Source organism: Zootoca vivipara, chromosome 9, assembly GCF_963506605.1.
Source record: "Zootoca vivipara chromosome 9, rZooViv1.1, whole genome shotgun sequence".
Taxonomy (NCBI): domain Eukaryota; kingdom Metazoa; phylum Chordata; class Lepidosauria; order Squamata; family Lacertidae; genus Zootoca; species Zootoca vivipara.
Genome location: NC_083284.1, coordinates 43,631,612 through 43,647,040, shown reverse-complemented (window position 1 = coordinate 43,647,040; position 15,429 = coordinate 43,631,612). Strand labels below are relative to the sequence as shown.

Below are 15,429 nucleotides of genomic sequence, written 5' to 3'. Positions count from 1 at the left end.
ACTTCCTCCTGCAAGCGAAAGAAGTCACCAACGATGCCATGAAGAGGGCGACATTCTTCAGCGTCTGTGGAGAGGAGACGTTTGAAATCGCCCGGGCTCTCCTTGCACCTAGAGATGTCGCTACCGTCTCTTACAAAACAATAATGGAACGGCTGAAGGAGCACTTTTCACCACAGCCCTCGGTGGTAGCTTGCCGAAATGCCTTCTACGCAAAGCGGCAAGCCCCGGGGGAAACCATAACTGGGTTTGTGACCTCCCTCCGCCAAGCCGCCCGGTTATGCAACTTCTCAGAGTTGGAGAACATGCTTCGTGACCGCCTCGTCGGTGGCCTGAGGGACGAGATGTTGCAACGACGCCTCTACGCCAAAAAAGACCTCACGTTCCAGATTGCTCTGGAGGAAGCCCTGGCAACCGAAGCCGCCGAGAGGTCAACGCAAGAGGCACGACCGGCCCCGCCATCCCAACCGAGGGTCTACCACGAAGACCTCACCGACGAATCCGAATCTGACAGGGAGGAAGTACACCGAGTACAGCGGCGCACTCAAGCAGCACACACACCACAGCAGCCTCGACGAGAAGGAGGGAACTGTGCAAGCTGCGGGGAGAACCTAGAGAGGAGGACCTGTCGTTTCCGCAACGCAGAGTGCAGGCAGTGCAGAAAATTGGGACACATCGCCCGGGTGTGTCGGGCTCGACTCACCCGTCGACAAGCATCAGATGACCGACCCCGGAGCCCCAGGTCACACGGCACCATGCACCAAGGCAACTCGACGGAGATCACGGACTACCAGGTATTCCAGTTGCCCCATCCCAGCACAGAGAAAATTTATATAGAGGTACAGATAGAGGGAGCCCCATGCCGCATGGAGCTGGACACGGGTTCAACTCTATCCATAATCTCGGCCCGAACATTAAGGGAACTGTGCCCTAATGGGGGTCCCAAACTAAGGCCGGCCCCATTCACCCTCCGGGACTTCCAGAAACGTAAGGTCCCTACAATGGGGGTGGGGACCTTCAGGGTGCAATATCGAGGGCGAAAGCAACAATTGGACTTGCTGGTAGTTAAGGGCCCCTATGTTAGCTTACTGGGACTGGCATGGTTTGGACCTCTGGGGCTAGCCGTTACCGGGGTGAACCGCACTAGCTTACAAGTGGACGTGGACGCCATATGCAAAGAGTTTCCAGGGGTTTTCGATGGGGCATTGGGACGATATACAGGACCCCCCATTGCCCTACAGCTAGACCCCGCTGTACGACCCATCAGGCACAAGGCCCGCCGGGTCCCGTTCGCCCTGAAACCCCGCATAGACGAGGAATTGGACCGGCTCGTGGAGCAAGGAGTGCTGGAGCCGGTGCCCAACGCCCCCTGGGAAACTCCAATTGTCACACCTGTCAAGCCTAACGGTTCGGTCCGCATCTGTGCAGACTACAAATGCACCATAAACAAGGCTCTCACGGCCCATGCATACCCAGTGCCAGTGGTCAGCCATGTCCTCGCCACCCTGGCTGGGTCAAAAAATCTTTGGCAAACTGGACTTGGCCCAAGCGTATCAACAGTTGCCTGTGGACGAAGCCACAGCAGAGGCTCAGACGATTGTGACGCACAGAGGGGCATTCAGAGTTAAGCGGCTGCAATTTGGCGTTAGCGTGGCACCAGGCATATTCCAGAATCTAATGGACTCTCTCCTTAAAGGGATTCCTGGCGTCACCCCCTTCTTCGATGATGTACTGATCGCTGGGCCCACACCAGAGGAATTTGAGGATCGCCTCCGCTCCGTCCTGCACCGTTTCCAGACGGCGGGCCTCAAGGTGAAGCGGGAAAAGTGTTTACTGGGAGTGCCGCAGGTGGACTTTCTGGGATTTAAGGTGGACGCAGAAGGGGTCCATCCAACCGGTGACAAGGTACGGGCCATTTGTGAGGCCCCAGCGCCCAAGAGCAAGCCCGAACTTCAGTCATTCTTGGGACTATTGAACTTTTACCATGCCTTCCTTCCCCATAAGGCAGCGGTAGCGGAGCCCCTACACAGACTCCTAGATAAAAGGGCCCCTTGGGTGTGGGGCCAGCGACAAAGGGCTGCATTCCAGGCAGTCAAGGACTTGCTCGTCTCAAACTCGGTCTTGGCACACTTCGACGAGAGGCTGCCAGTGGTGCTGGCATGCGACGCCTCTCCCTATGGCATCGGCGCTGTCCTGGGACACCAACTCCCGGATGGAAGAGAGGTGCCGGTGGCATACTTCTCCCAGACGCTTGCTGCAGCCGAACGAAACTACTCACAGATTGACAAGGAGGGTCTGGCAATTGTGAAGGGCGTAAAAAAATTCCACGATTTCTTGTACGTGCGGCCCTTTACCATAGTGACTGACCACAAGCCGTTGCTTGGCCTGTTTGCCCCCGAGAAGCAGACCCCCCAAGTGTTGTCTCCACGTGTCCTCAGGTGGTCAATTTTCCTTGCCGGCTACCAGTATGCACTAATCCACCGCCCTGGGAAGGCGATGGGCCACGCAGACGCACTCAGCAGGCTACCACTACCAGAAACAGGCCCCGACCCAGCGCCTGCGCAAGAGGTTATGACCCTGGAGCTGCTTCCCGACCGACCCATTCAGGCACAAGAAGTTGCGCACCATTCCACAAAAGATAGGGTCATCTCCCGGGTCCTGGACTGGGTGTGGCGAGGATGGCCCAGCAGCAGCCCCGGGCCAGAATTCGCTGGCTACACAAACCGCAAACATGAACTGTCGGCCCACAAGGGGTGCCTGTTATGGGGAAGCAGGGTTGTTGTTCCCCAGCCCCTCCGCAAAAGGGTCCTCACAGCCCTACACGAGACACACCCAGGGGTAGTGAGGATGAAGGCCCTTGCCAGGAGTTATGTGTGGTGGCCGGGGATTGACAGAGAGATAGAGGCCTGGGTCCAACACTGCCAGACCTGCCAAGAATCCCGCCCGGATCCCCCAAGGGCCCCAGTCCAGCCCTGGGAGTCCGCCCGACATCCATGGTCACGCTTGCACGTGGACTTCGCTGGCCCCTTCCAGGGAAAAACATTCTTCATAGTGGTGGATTCCTACACCAAATGGCTGGAGGTCGCACTGGTACCATCCACTTCTACGGCGGCAGCCATCCGGGTACTACGTAAGCTGTTTGCGACCCACGGGCTCCCTGACACCCTCGTCTCGGACAATGGAACCGCATTCACGTCAGAGGAGTTCCAGACCTTCACAGCGCAGAACGCCATCCGCCACATCCGCTCAGCACCATTCCACCCTGCCACCAATGGCCAAGCGGAGCGCATGGTGCGGACCACCAAGGACAGCCTCCGCCGCATAACACAAGGGGACTGGGAATACCGCCTTGCCGCATTTCTTCTAGCACAGCACAGCACCCCAAGCTCAACGACGGGCCGGAGCCCAGCTGAACTACTCATGGGCCGGCGCCTTGCAACTAGACTGGACCGACTTCACCCCGACAGAGCTCAGGATGAGGTAGTGGTGGGGAAAGGCAGGAACCCCCGGACATTTGTGGCCCAGGACCCAGTGTATGCAAAGAATTTTGGGGCAGGCCCAGCATGGGTACCCGCCACAGTCACCAAGGTGACCGGTCCCGTGTCGTACGAGGTACTAACGGAAGGGGGGCAATGTTGGCGCCGCCACTGCGACCAGCTACGGCGACGATTCCCAGGAGGAACCCGGGAGGAGAGCGGGACAGAGGGGTCCCAAGGGGACAGCAGGGCAGTGAGGCCTGTAGAGCGAGAGGGGTGGGCAGGGGAAGCAGAAGCAGTAGGCACAGAGGGGCGCCCCGAGGCTGGAAGGACACCGGAACCAGAGTCACAACCTAGTGGTTCAGTGGCGCCAGACCAGACAGCCCCGGCACAGCCAGCAGCCTCGGAACACGAGCCAGAACCAGAACCCCTGACCAAGGAACACCCCAGGCCACAACGCACACGGAGGCGGCCAGCAGACCTTGGGGACTACGAATGCAACTTCCCGGGCAGGACTGGAACTTAGAGGGGAGGGGTGTTATGTACTGAGCTGAATCCTAGAACAATAGGATTCAGAATCAGCGGGAGCTACCCAATCCAACTCCAGGTGGAAGTGAATCCGCAACCTGATTGGCCTGCTGGAGCAGCCAATCAGGCGGCTGGCAGAAGTGAATCTGCTACCTGATTGGCCTGTAGGAGCAGCCAATCAGGCTGCAGGCAGAAGTCAATCCACAATATAATTGGCCCACAGGTGTAGCCCTGAAGTAGCCAATCACGCAAGGCCCATTGTGTAAATAATGTATATAAGCAGATGGTTTTGGGAAAAGAGCCATTTTTCGTCTTCTCTTCTTCTCCTTGATGAATATGAGCTGAATAAAGAGCATGAAATTCACTCTCGACTCCGAGTATATTTCAGTTTCCATCAGCCCCCGCTTTCTGACTCTCTCAGAACACCCACTTATCTCCTGACAAAACAGCTTTGATGCCCAATATGTTGAGTCACTTGTTACTCAGTGTTTCTCGAAGGAATAACAAAGTGTTGTTCTTTCACGCAAACCAGTGATGATCCTGAATTAGAACTAGGTTGGGTACCCATGCCTTGTTTGGATTAAGCTGAATGAAGCATTGATGAAATACGAGCAGGGCCTCCAGTCATTTTGCATCTTTCACTAGAACTCCCATTCATTTTCAAAATCGGTGCAGTTCAGCATTTTGTTAACATCCTCCACCCCCAATCCATCTGTAAAATGTGACACATTCACTTTATAATATTAACAGAAATAGCCTTTGGGATTTGCGTGGCATATCCCAAAGAAAGAACTGCTCTATAAAGCCAGTTTGCCTCCTGCAAGTTGAGAGGTGTTGCTGAAAATCTACCTCCCCAAACCAATAATTTTTATACTAATTCATATTATGAATTAGAACTTGCTTCCTGAATTTTGACCATTGAGTATCAATAATATTCCTATTTTATAGTATGCAGAGTCTCAGACTATATGCACATCACTCCCCCCCCCAGCCTAACTGCGTGTGTGATATTTGATGGGCAGTGGTGTTGCTGTGGCACACAGCAGTGAGAGAGAGCCAATGATTCCCCCAAAATAGCTCCTGCACTGCAGTTATACTAGGGGCATGGGAAACATTGGCTCCATTGCTGGGTTACTGGTGACCTTCATCAGATAGTTCATCAGCATGAATGAGATCCTCCATTTCACCTGTGTGCATACTTTGAAAGACTGGACCTTCCCCCCCTCTATATTGACACAGATTGTGTTTAATGAGTAATTAAATGGGTATCAAGGGAATAATTGCAGTAAATTACATATAGGGTAGTATTCAACTTTGTTGTTGTTTAGTCGTTTAGTCGTGTCCGACTCTTCGTGACCCCATGGACCATAGCACGCCAGGCACTCCTGTCTTGCACTGCCTCCCGCAATTTGGTCAAACTCATGTTCGTAGCTTCGAGAACACTGTCCAACCATCTTGTCCTCTGTCGTCCCCTTCTCCTAGTGCCCTCAATCTTTCCCAACATCAGGGTCTTTTCCAAGGATTCTTCTCTTCTCATGAGGTGGCCAAAGTATTGGAGCCTGAGCTTCACAATCTGTCCTTCCAGGGAGCACTCAGGGCTGATTTCCTTAAGAATGGATAGGTTTGATCTTCTTGCAGTCCATGGGACTCTCAAGAGTCTCCACCAGCACCATAATTCAAAAGCATCAATTCTTCGGCGATCAGCCTTCTTTATGGTCCAGCTCTCACTTCCATACATCACTACTGGGAAAACCATAGCTTTAACTATACGGACCTTTGTCGGCAAGGTGATGTCTCTGCTTTTTAAGATGCTGTCTAGGTTTGTCATTGCTTTTCTCCCAAGAAGCAGGCGTCTTTTAATTTCGTGACTGCTGTCACCATCTGCAGTGATCAAGGAGCCCAAGAAAGTAAAATCTCTCACTGCCTCCATTTCTTCCCCTTCTATTTGCCAGGAGGTGATGGGACAAGTGGCCATGATCTTGGTTTTTTTGATGTTGAGCTTCAGACCATATTTTGCGCTCTCCTCTTTCACCCTCATTAAAAGGTTCTTTAATTCCTCCTCGCTTTCTGCCATCAAGGTTGTGTCATCTGCATATCTGAGGTTGTTGATATTTCTTCCAGCAATCTTAATTCCGGCTTGGGATTCATCTAGTCCAGCCTTTCGCATGATGAATTCTGCATATAAGTTAAATAAGCAGGGAGACAATATACAACCTTGTCGTACTCCTTTCCCAATTTTGAACCACTCAGTTGTTCCATATCCAGTTCTAACTGTAGCTTCTTGTCCCACATAGAGATTTCTCAGGAGACAGATGAGGTGATCAGGCACTCCCATTTCTTTAAGAACTTGCCATAGTTTGCTGTGGTCGACACAGTCAAAGGCTTTTGCATAGTCAATGAAGCAGAAGTAGACGTTTTTCTGGAACTCTCTAGCTTTCTCCATAATCCAGCGCATGTTTGCTATTTGGTCTCTGGTTCCTCTGCCCTTTCGAAATCCAGCTTGCACTTCTGGGAGTTCTCGGTCCACATACTGCCTAAGCCTGCCTTGTAGAATTTTAAGCATAACCTTGCTAGCGTGTGAAATGAGCGCAATTGTGCGGTAGTTGGAGCATTCTTTGGCACTGCCCTTCTTTGGAATTGGGATGTAGACTGATCTTCTCCAATCCTCTGGCCATTGCTGAGTTTTCCAAACTTGCTGGCATATTGGGTGTAGCACCTTAACAGCATCATCTTTTAAAATTTTAAATAGTTCAGCTGGAATATCATCACTTCCACTGGCCTTGTTATTAGCAGTGCTTTCTAAGGCCCATTTGACTTCAGTATTCAACTTAGTTTTCCTCCAAGTAGGCCCATTGAAATTAATGAATGTAACTTAGCTTTCCTCAGAGGACACGTATTGGAATTAATGGACTAAGTTGAATATCACTCCTTGAGAGTATAGTATATCCTTAGAAAGCTTCAAGGTAACCAGTTTGAGGGAGATTCTCGTCATCAAACATGGACTGAGTCTTTACTTCTAAATGTGTCTGTGGTCTCTATTACATGAGATAAATGAGTTTCTGTAGGGCTTCTTCAATTCAGTATATGGCTTGTGGTCAGTGTTTCTGCAACACTATACGCTAATAGGAGTTAGAATAATGCAAAAAGTATGATGCAGATGTGGGCCTGTAGCCGTATTTTATTGAATTCCTTTATGTGGAACCCTTTCACTCTATAGATGATATATTGAAAAGACAGAGGAAGACCACAGCATATGGAATTCCAGCACACATACACACTGCCCCAATTCAGTCTTTTCTCTTCACAACTGTGACGACCCTGGTCCCACTCTACCTTACTATCACTGCGACACAGGAATCCAGAGGGGAAAACACCCACCCTCTTCTCCTGCCGCCTCAAAAATAAACCCCTTTTCCTAATGGGTTTCTAAGTAAGGAGAGCCTTCCAGCCTACGTGGCCTGGTACCTTAAGAAACTCTAGGCTGTCCCCCAGGAATAACCTCTTGCCTCCTGTAAAGGGTCTCCCTCAGTTGGATTCCCCCACTGTAGAAGTTTGCCCTAGGCACTCTGGCAACTTCTTGGCACCTCAGGTTACCCTTCTAAGCCTCCTCCGTGTAACTTCAGGACACAAACCACCACCTCCCTGCCTGAGGTGAGTTTGGCCCTCTCTTGAGTCACCACGGCTGTGAGTCCTGGTACCTCGCTGGAAAAAATACAAACGGACCTCTTGTTGGCAAAAACAGAGATGAAGTTTTATTGTGTTAAAAACATAAGTGATTCTTTAACGTGTCATTTATTAATTAGCTTTGTTCCAGTTGTACAAAATAAACTCAGTCAAACATTTAACTTTAAGTTTTCCTAGCCTCTTAACTGTCTTCATATAAGCCACCACATAACACCACACCACACCTTCCTCCCTCTCCCTCCTAACTGACCCAACCGACTCTCCCTCCTTTTTTAAAACCGGGCACAGTCCCGCCCCCATCAGAGTTCTATGTCAGTCAGGCTAAAGGTGGGTTAACTCTTTGCCAGCCGGACAGAAATAAACATTTCAAAAGTGCTTCAATTTGTCACATATCTCCCCCACCACAAAGACATTGCGTCGGCTTGCTCTTAACTAACTAGAGCAATGCCAAAGCAATGGGCTTGGGGTTATAAATCCTTCAATGCATTCTATAACACTCATATTACAAAGTCAACTAAATTAACATCTCATAAACTTGTACACAAATAAACCATGTTTGACATGTGTTAGATTATAACGCCTAAGCACAAATGTTTTGCTAGGGTTACCACCGTTTCATATAATACTTTGCACCATTCTATACCTCTCAAAAATATACCTAGACAAAGCGTCCGCTATGATGTTTTCCTTCCCACTTATGTGCTTACCCTGTGTCTATTACATGAGTTGCTAGGCTGGTCCTCCCTGGGATGTTTGAGAAGATCTGAGCAAACTGAGCAAGGACTAATTTTAACTGCTCCTTTTGCTCTGGGGTCAGACTTTCATCGAATGACACCTCTGCTAGAGTTGTGCCCTTACTCAGCTCTCCCCACCCAGTTAAATGAATCCCTTGGGTCACCTTCCCCTTTACTTGTAACACCAACTTATTTATGTCAAAATAAGGCTTAAGTAAATTTACATGAAAGTTTTTACATCGGTTCCCTTCCCCATCTAACTCTACCAAATAGTTCACCGCAGATATCCTCTCGACCACTTTGAAGGGACCGTCCCACGACATCTCCAACTTCTTTCGACGTCTTGTTCTTAACACGAGCACACTGTCACCAGGCTGGAAAGTTCTGTCTCTTGCGTGTGCATCATACCACTGCTTCTGTCGACGCTGTGCCTGCTGCAAGTTGTGAGCAGCTTGCTCCCGTAGCTCTTGAAGGTCGCTCTGCAGCTCCTGTAGATACGTCACAACATCAGGGCTGTCGATCTGCTCCTCCCCTGACCACGCTGCTTTCATCAAGTCTAGGGGTCCTCGTGGCTGTCGTCCAAATAGGAGTTCAAAAGGACTGAACCCTGTGCTCTCCTGCGGCACTTCGCGATAACCAAATAGGAAGTGTTGCAGCCTCTCATCCCAGTCGTTAGGATGATTGATGGAATAGGTTTTTAGCATCCGGCTCAGGGTCGAATTAAATTTCTCCGTCAAGCCATTCGACTGTGGATGATAAGCCGTAGTTTTAACATGCTTAATTCCACAAAGAGTTAAAAGCTCTTCCATGGTCTTGGACGTGAAGGATGTCCCTAAATCTGTTATAATTTCTTTGGGGAATCCAAGCCTTAAGAACACCGACATGAGGGCTTTTGCTGCAGTCTTTGAGTCAATGTCCTTCAGAGGTATTGCTTCTGGATAGCGCGTAGCATAATCCACGAGGCATAAAATAAATTTATTCCCACTTTTTGTAACTCTGGAGATAGGCCCGAGGATGTCCACTCCTACTCTGGAAAAGGGCTCAGTAATTACGGGAATAGACTGTAACAAGCCTCGCGTTTTGTCCGCTCTTTTGCCTGCTTTTTGGCAGATCACACAGGACTTGCAATACTCTTTGATGTCCTTGCCCATCCCAGGCCAGTAAAATCTTGCTTGGATTCTATCACTAGTCTTCCTAATGCCTAGATGCGCTGCTGAGGGTGCGTCGTGTGCCATTTGTAGCACTTGCAACCGGTAAGCTCTTGGCAACACTAACTGTTTCTTCCTTTCCCAAACAGCAGCAGTTTTCCTCCTCCTAGAAATTCTATACAGTCTTCCCTCAATGGTGGTAAATAAGCAGGGGTTTTCCACAGTTACTTCTGCAGTAGGACTTTGTGCTTTACCCCACAGCTCTTTTATAGTTTCATCCTCTTTTTGATCACTCAAGAATTGGGCACCGTGCTCCTGGACCACTGGCACGCTAATCAGCCCTTCATCCTCACCAGGTTCTATGGGTGTCTCTATAACTGCAGGAGGATTACTCTCAGTGACTTGAGACTGTGACCTAGTTATCACTTGAATACGGTGCTTCTGACTAGCTAGGTCATTCCCTATTAAAAAGGGTACCTCCAATTCATTTAGGATTCCTACTCTCCATTTGCCACAAAATCCTTTGTAGGTAATATCCACTTCAGCTAATGGTACTTCAAAATGTGGGCCCCATATGCCTTTTAAACTATAGGACTGACCCTTGAGGTACTGTTCCTTTGGAACAAATTGTGATTTGACAAGTGAGACTTCTGCTCCTGTGTCCCTCAAACCTAAACAAGACTGACCATTTAATTCAATTGGCTCCATGTAATCTTGGTTGCACTCCTGCTCAGCCCTCCAGACCTGTAAGACCTTAGAAGTAGTCTCAGCTGGACTGTCTGATTTCTCTGAGCCTTCTGTCTGAGGCGAGCTATTTTCCTGTGACTGCATTACCAGTTTTACTTGTTTAGCTGCAGTAGGTGTAGTTTGCGACTTAACCAGCAGGGGGCACTTGGCACGTACATGGCCCTCACGATTACAGAAAAAACAAGTGATTTTCTTAGACCCTGTCTTGTCAGAAACTGATTCCCTGACAGGAAAATTTTCTTGCCTGTCTTTAATTTCTCTGTTTCTCCATGGATTACCCTTCTGTGAGTGTTTTGGGAATGCTATTTCATTGAAATCTCCTTGTAGTTCGTCTAAGACCTCAGCAACCTGTGCCACAGTTTTCAGTTTTTTATCCCTCAAGAACCAACGTAAATTGTTAGGGATTTGCTTAAAAAATTGTTCTAAACAAATTAATTGTTTTAACTCATCAAAGTCCTTCACTCCACTCCCTTGAATCCATCTGTCAAGTAATTTATCTAAGCGGCTAGCTAGTTGGGCATAAGTCTCTTTATGTTCCTTTTTTGCCTCACGAAAAGCCTTTCTGCTTTGTTCAGCTGTGAGTCCACATCGAACCCTGACTCTTTGCTTAAATACTTGGTAACTTGACAGCTCTTCTTCCCTCAGGTCAGCATAAATTTCACTTAGTATCCCACAAATTTGAGGTCTTAAATAAAGCATCCAGTTCTCCTCAGGTATTTGAAATTCCACACAAACGCGTTCGAAGGTAAATAGAAACGATTCGACATTATCGTCTTTTCCAAATTTGGGGAACCTTTTTAAATTAATTGCGATACTATCATTATTAACTGGGCTGCTAGTTAATTCCGATCTCAAACGTATCTCTTCAAGCTTCATTCTGTCCTGTTCTAATTGTGCCCTTATCCTCTCTGACTGCATTCTCTCCTCAGCTTCAATTCTGGCTTTTTCTCTCTCACTTTCAATTGCTATCTTTTCCCTCTCAGCTTCAATTCTGGCTTTTTCTCTCTCACTTTCAATTCTAGCTTTTTCCCTCTCACTTTCAGCTTCAATTCGGGCCATCTCAATTCGTAGTTTCATCAGTTCTACCTCAGAACCTGGGCTTCCCTCAGCCCCTTCCGTTCTTTCATCTCCTTTTGCCTCTCTGGGTTTTCTTACGTGAGTCATTTTCCTCACAGGAAAATCCTGACAGACTCAAACCAAACTAGGCGCGTGAGCTTTGAATTTCGATCACGACGCTGCCACCAAAAATGTGACGACCCTGGTCCCACTCTACCTTACTATCACTGCGACACAGGAATCCAGAGGGGAAAACACCCACCCTCTTCTCCTGCCGCCTCAAAAATAAACCCCTTTTCCTAATGGGTTTCTAAGTAAGGAGAGCCTTCCAGCCTACGTGGCCTGGTACCTTAAGAAACTCTAGGCTGTCCCCCAGGAATAACCTCTTGCCTCCTGTAAAGGGTCTCCCTCAGTTGGATTCCCCCACTGTAGAAGTTTGCCCTAGGCACTCTGGCAACTTCTTGGCACCTCAGGTTACCCTTCTAAGCCTCCTCCGTGTAACTTCAGGACACAAACCACCACCTCCCTGCCTGAGGTGAGTTTGGCCCTCTCTTGAGTCACCACGGCTGTGAGTCCTGGTACCTCGCTGGAAAAAATACAAACGGACCTCTTGTTGGCAAAAACAGAGATGAAGTTTTATTGTGTTAAAAACATAAGTGATTCTTTAACGTGTCATTTATTAATTAGCTTTGTTCCAGTTGTACAAAATAAACTCAGTCAAACATTTAACTTTAAGTTTTCCTAGCCTCTTAACTGTCTTCATATAAGCCACCACATAACACCACACCACACCTTCCTCCCTCTCCCTCCTAACTGACCCAACCGACTCTCCCTCCTTTTTTAAAACCGGGCACAGTCCCGCCCCCATCAGAGTTCTATGTCAGTCAGGCTAAAGGTGGGTTAACTCTTTGCCAGCCGGACAGAAATAAACATTTCAAAAGTGCTTCAATTTGTCACAACAACCATCTATGATGCAGCCCTGGCAAAGCTAGAAGTATCTTAATGTTTAGGGATGAAAATTTCAGATGGTGTGACTTTTTAGAGTTAGAGTTAATGTTCTCGGCTTCATTCCTGAGGCAAAATCTGGAATGGAAATGGGGAATCACAGCCACACAGCTTCTGAATAGCAATAGGGTTTAATATTACTTTCTGTTAAAGTTCATGACTTCACAATCCCAAAGTAATAGCACTCCTCTCTTACCTTGAGCTAAGGCCTTTTAATGAATAGTGAATGCTGACTGTCTATATTCATAATTCACTGTGAACTGAGCGTAGGGGGAAGAAAGACTGTGTGCAGGATGTGTGTGAAAAAAATATGTGTCTACTCAGAAAGGAGCTCCATTTAATTCAGTGGGACTTGTTCCCAGGTAAGTGTGTGTAGCGTGAAGTATTAGAGAATATGCCTCAGGCTGTTTCACACATAGTAGATTTAGGGAAATGCTTCAAATGTACACTGCAGTACACTATGACACTTGATACATATTTCATGGTGTGTGGGAACCTACTTGAGCCGCTATGGTCAATCACAGCTCCCATGTGGTGATACGTACCAAATAAGTTTGATGTTTTGTGAATATATTTACATGTGAATATATTTACAAGACCAGGTATACCCCAGGACAGGCATCCCCAAACTGCGGCCCTCTAGATGTTTTGGCCTACAACTTCCATGATCCCTAGCTAACAGGACCAGTGGTCGGGGAAGATGGGAATTGTAGTCCAAAACATCTGGAGGGCCGAAGTTTGGGGATGCCTGGCCTAGGACCTCCATGCACACTGCTTAGGCTTGCACCCTGGAGTCACTTTGGTTCTGCTAATGCAGCAAAAAGAACAAGAGAGGCAGCAGTTTCTAGTTTCCACAGCCACAGCAGGCACTGTGCTTCTCCAGAGGTTTGGCTTCACCCCTGGAGGTGGAATCCATTCTCTCCTGAGATGCCAACCATTTTGTAATATGATCAATTCAAAACTGTATAAATTAAAAGATCTTTGGAATGATTGCCAGCTCTCCACAAAGTTTACCAAAGTGGAATGATTGCTGATGTCTATCTTAAATAAACAAGACTTTAAAAATATCATGGTGAAACAACATTCTTTGGAATTAGAATGTTACGTTTCAGGACAGGTGTGTCCATTTGCCAAGAGGTTCCTTGTTGGGGGTCTGGAAGATGATGCAAAAGCCCTTGCAATCCCGAGACCTAGTGACACCATGATGGGGTGTAAAGTCCTTACATTCATGGGAAGGTGTACTTACCACATGGTCCTTGCAATCCAAAGGAGCACCTGCAATTAACACATCAGTCTTGAACAGGTATCTTGAACCTTTTGAGACCCAGGGTCCAATTTTAACCCAAGCATCATTGGGGGCCCCATTTCTTAATCTCTTACTATTTGCATAGTGGCATTGCTCCTGTTACGACCCGCCTTGCCTGCCAGTTGAAGACCAGTGGTCTAGAAGACTGAGCAGAGAGTATAAGAACTTTGCAGTGAAAGCCATCTTTGGGTGAAGACCTTTGCTGAAGCACCCCAAGGAACAGTGTGGAGCTTCTACCTTGTCTTACTCCATCTTCTGTGCTACTAGAATGACCATTAAGTTAAGCAGAGCCACTATAGTTGGTAACTACCGGTCTATATCTGCAGAGAATGCGTGAATGTGTATGAGAATGCTTGAATAGAAGAAGTTGTTGAAAACTGGTACCATTTCCCCCTTCCAATCTCATGCTGCATCCAGGACAGGTGGATAAGTCTACAGGGAAATAGGCTTGCGTGTTGAGATATAATGGGGGACCATACGTGTACACTCAATGCACATTCTTGATCTGTAAAGTAGTTTATGCAACTTTGGTAATATGATCAGTTGCGTAACTATGTACATAAATGCAAATGGTTTCACCCTGTCATCTAACTTTTTCACAGATTACAATCATACTCAATCTAGTTGTACTCAAGCCTTCCAAAGTCAATCAAAAGCTGTTTTCATCTTCTCAGCTTCCTTGATGAATATGCTTCACACTTGACCTCCTGTTAGAATAATCAAACACAGGGCAACAATTTCTCAATATAATGACATTTATCTGAATTTCGTTTGGCTGTCATGCAGCTGTTAAATGCATACGGCTGACTGATATCCACAGAGAAATGTTCATGAGATATCAAAAACCAGTAAGGTTGTATTGATTTACATGTGTGTTTGCTTTTCTAAAATAAATGCATTAAAGTAATCTTTGGAACTATATGAATGCACACTGTCTTAGTTTATCATCAAAAATAATTTGTATTTTCCATTCATTGGTCAAAAAGTTATAACACAAGGAAAAAACTGCAGTTTTCTTTAACATATGGAAATGACTGGTACGTTTCGAAACCCAGGTATGAGCCTGCAAGGTCTGCTAACTTTTCATCCAGTTTCTTGATCTGCAGCTATTAGCAGGTGAGAATGTTATTTCGATGTCATGAAAAATGTCACCTAGTTATGCTAGCAGAGCAGGAGTGGGGCATTGGTGGCCCTCCAGATACTGCTGGACTAGAACTCCCACCAGCCCTCTCCTTTCCTTCCAATAGCTCAGTTGGTAGAGCGTTAGACTCCTAATCCAGGGGTTGTTGGTTTGAGCCCCACATTGGGCAAAATATCCCTGCATTGCCAGGGTATTAAACTAGATGACCTTCTTGGTCCCTTCTACCTCTACAATTCTATGATTCTATTGGTCATGCTGGCTAGACCTGATAGCAGTTGCAGTCTAGTAACATCTGGAGGGCCACAAACTCACAATCTCTGGTGTAGAGTGTCAAAGAACTTCCCATTTTATCCACAGATTGCTCTACTAATTGAATAACAGTTGAACCGAGGTAAACCAATCTCTTGAAATACTACTAGTAATTAACTAGAGGTGATCAAGAATTTGCTGGAGAACAAGTAGCCTACCTCCAGAGGAACATGAAGACAGACAGCAAATAGCCCAGGTGTTAAGCTAAAACGTCATTCATGTACAAGCCTGGAGAGAGAAAATAGATTATGTTTTCCCCACTCACGTTAAGGCCCAGTATCTCCACAGCTTCTGTCAT

At 47.3% G+C, this 15,429-nt stretch overlaps 1 protein-coding gene across 1 annotated transcript; it reads left to right on the top strand.

The window, feature by feature from the left end:
• The first annotated feature begins 665 nt into the window (after nt 1-665).
• LOC132592639 (uncharacterized protein K02A2.6-like) lies at nt 666-4,333 on the top strand. Its single transcript, XM_060278684.1, has one exon. It carries the CDS (start codon nt 1,462-1,464, stop codon nt 3,997-3,999), a length of 2,538 nt encoding a protein of 845 aa, XP_060134667.1. The 5' UTR covers nt 666-1,461; the 3' UTR covers nt 4,000-4,333.
• Nucleotides 4,334-15,429: the final 11,096 nt, after the last annotated feature.

Coding starts and splice junctions, on each gene's coding strand:
- LOC132592639 (XM_060278684.1), top strand. CDS start 1,462: ATGCATACCCAGTGCCAGTGGTCAGCCATGTCCTCGCCACCCTGGCTG.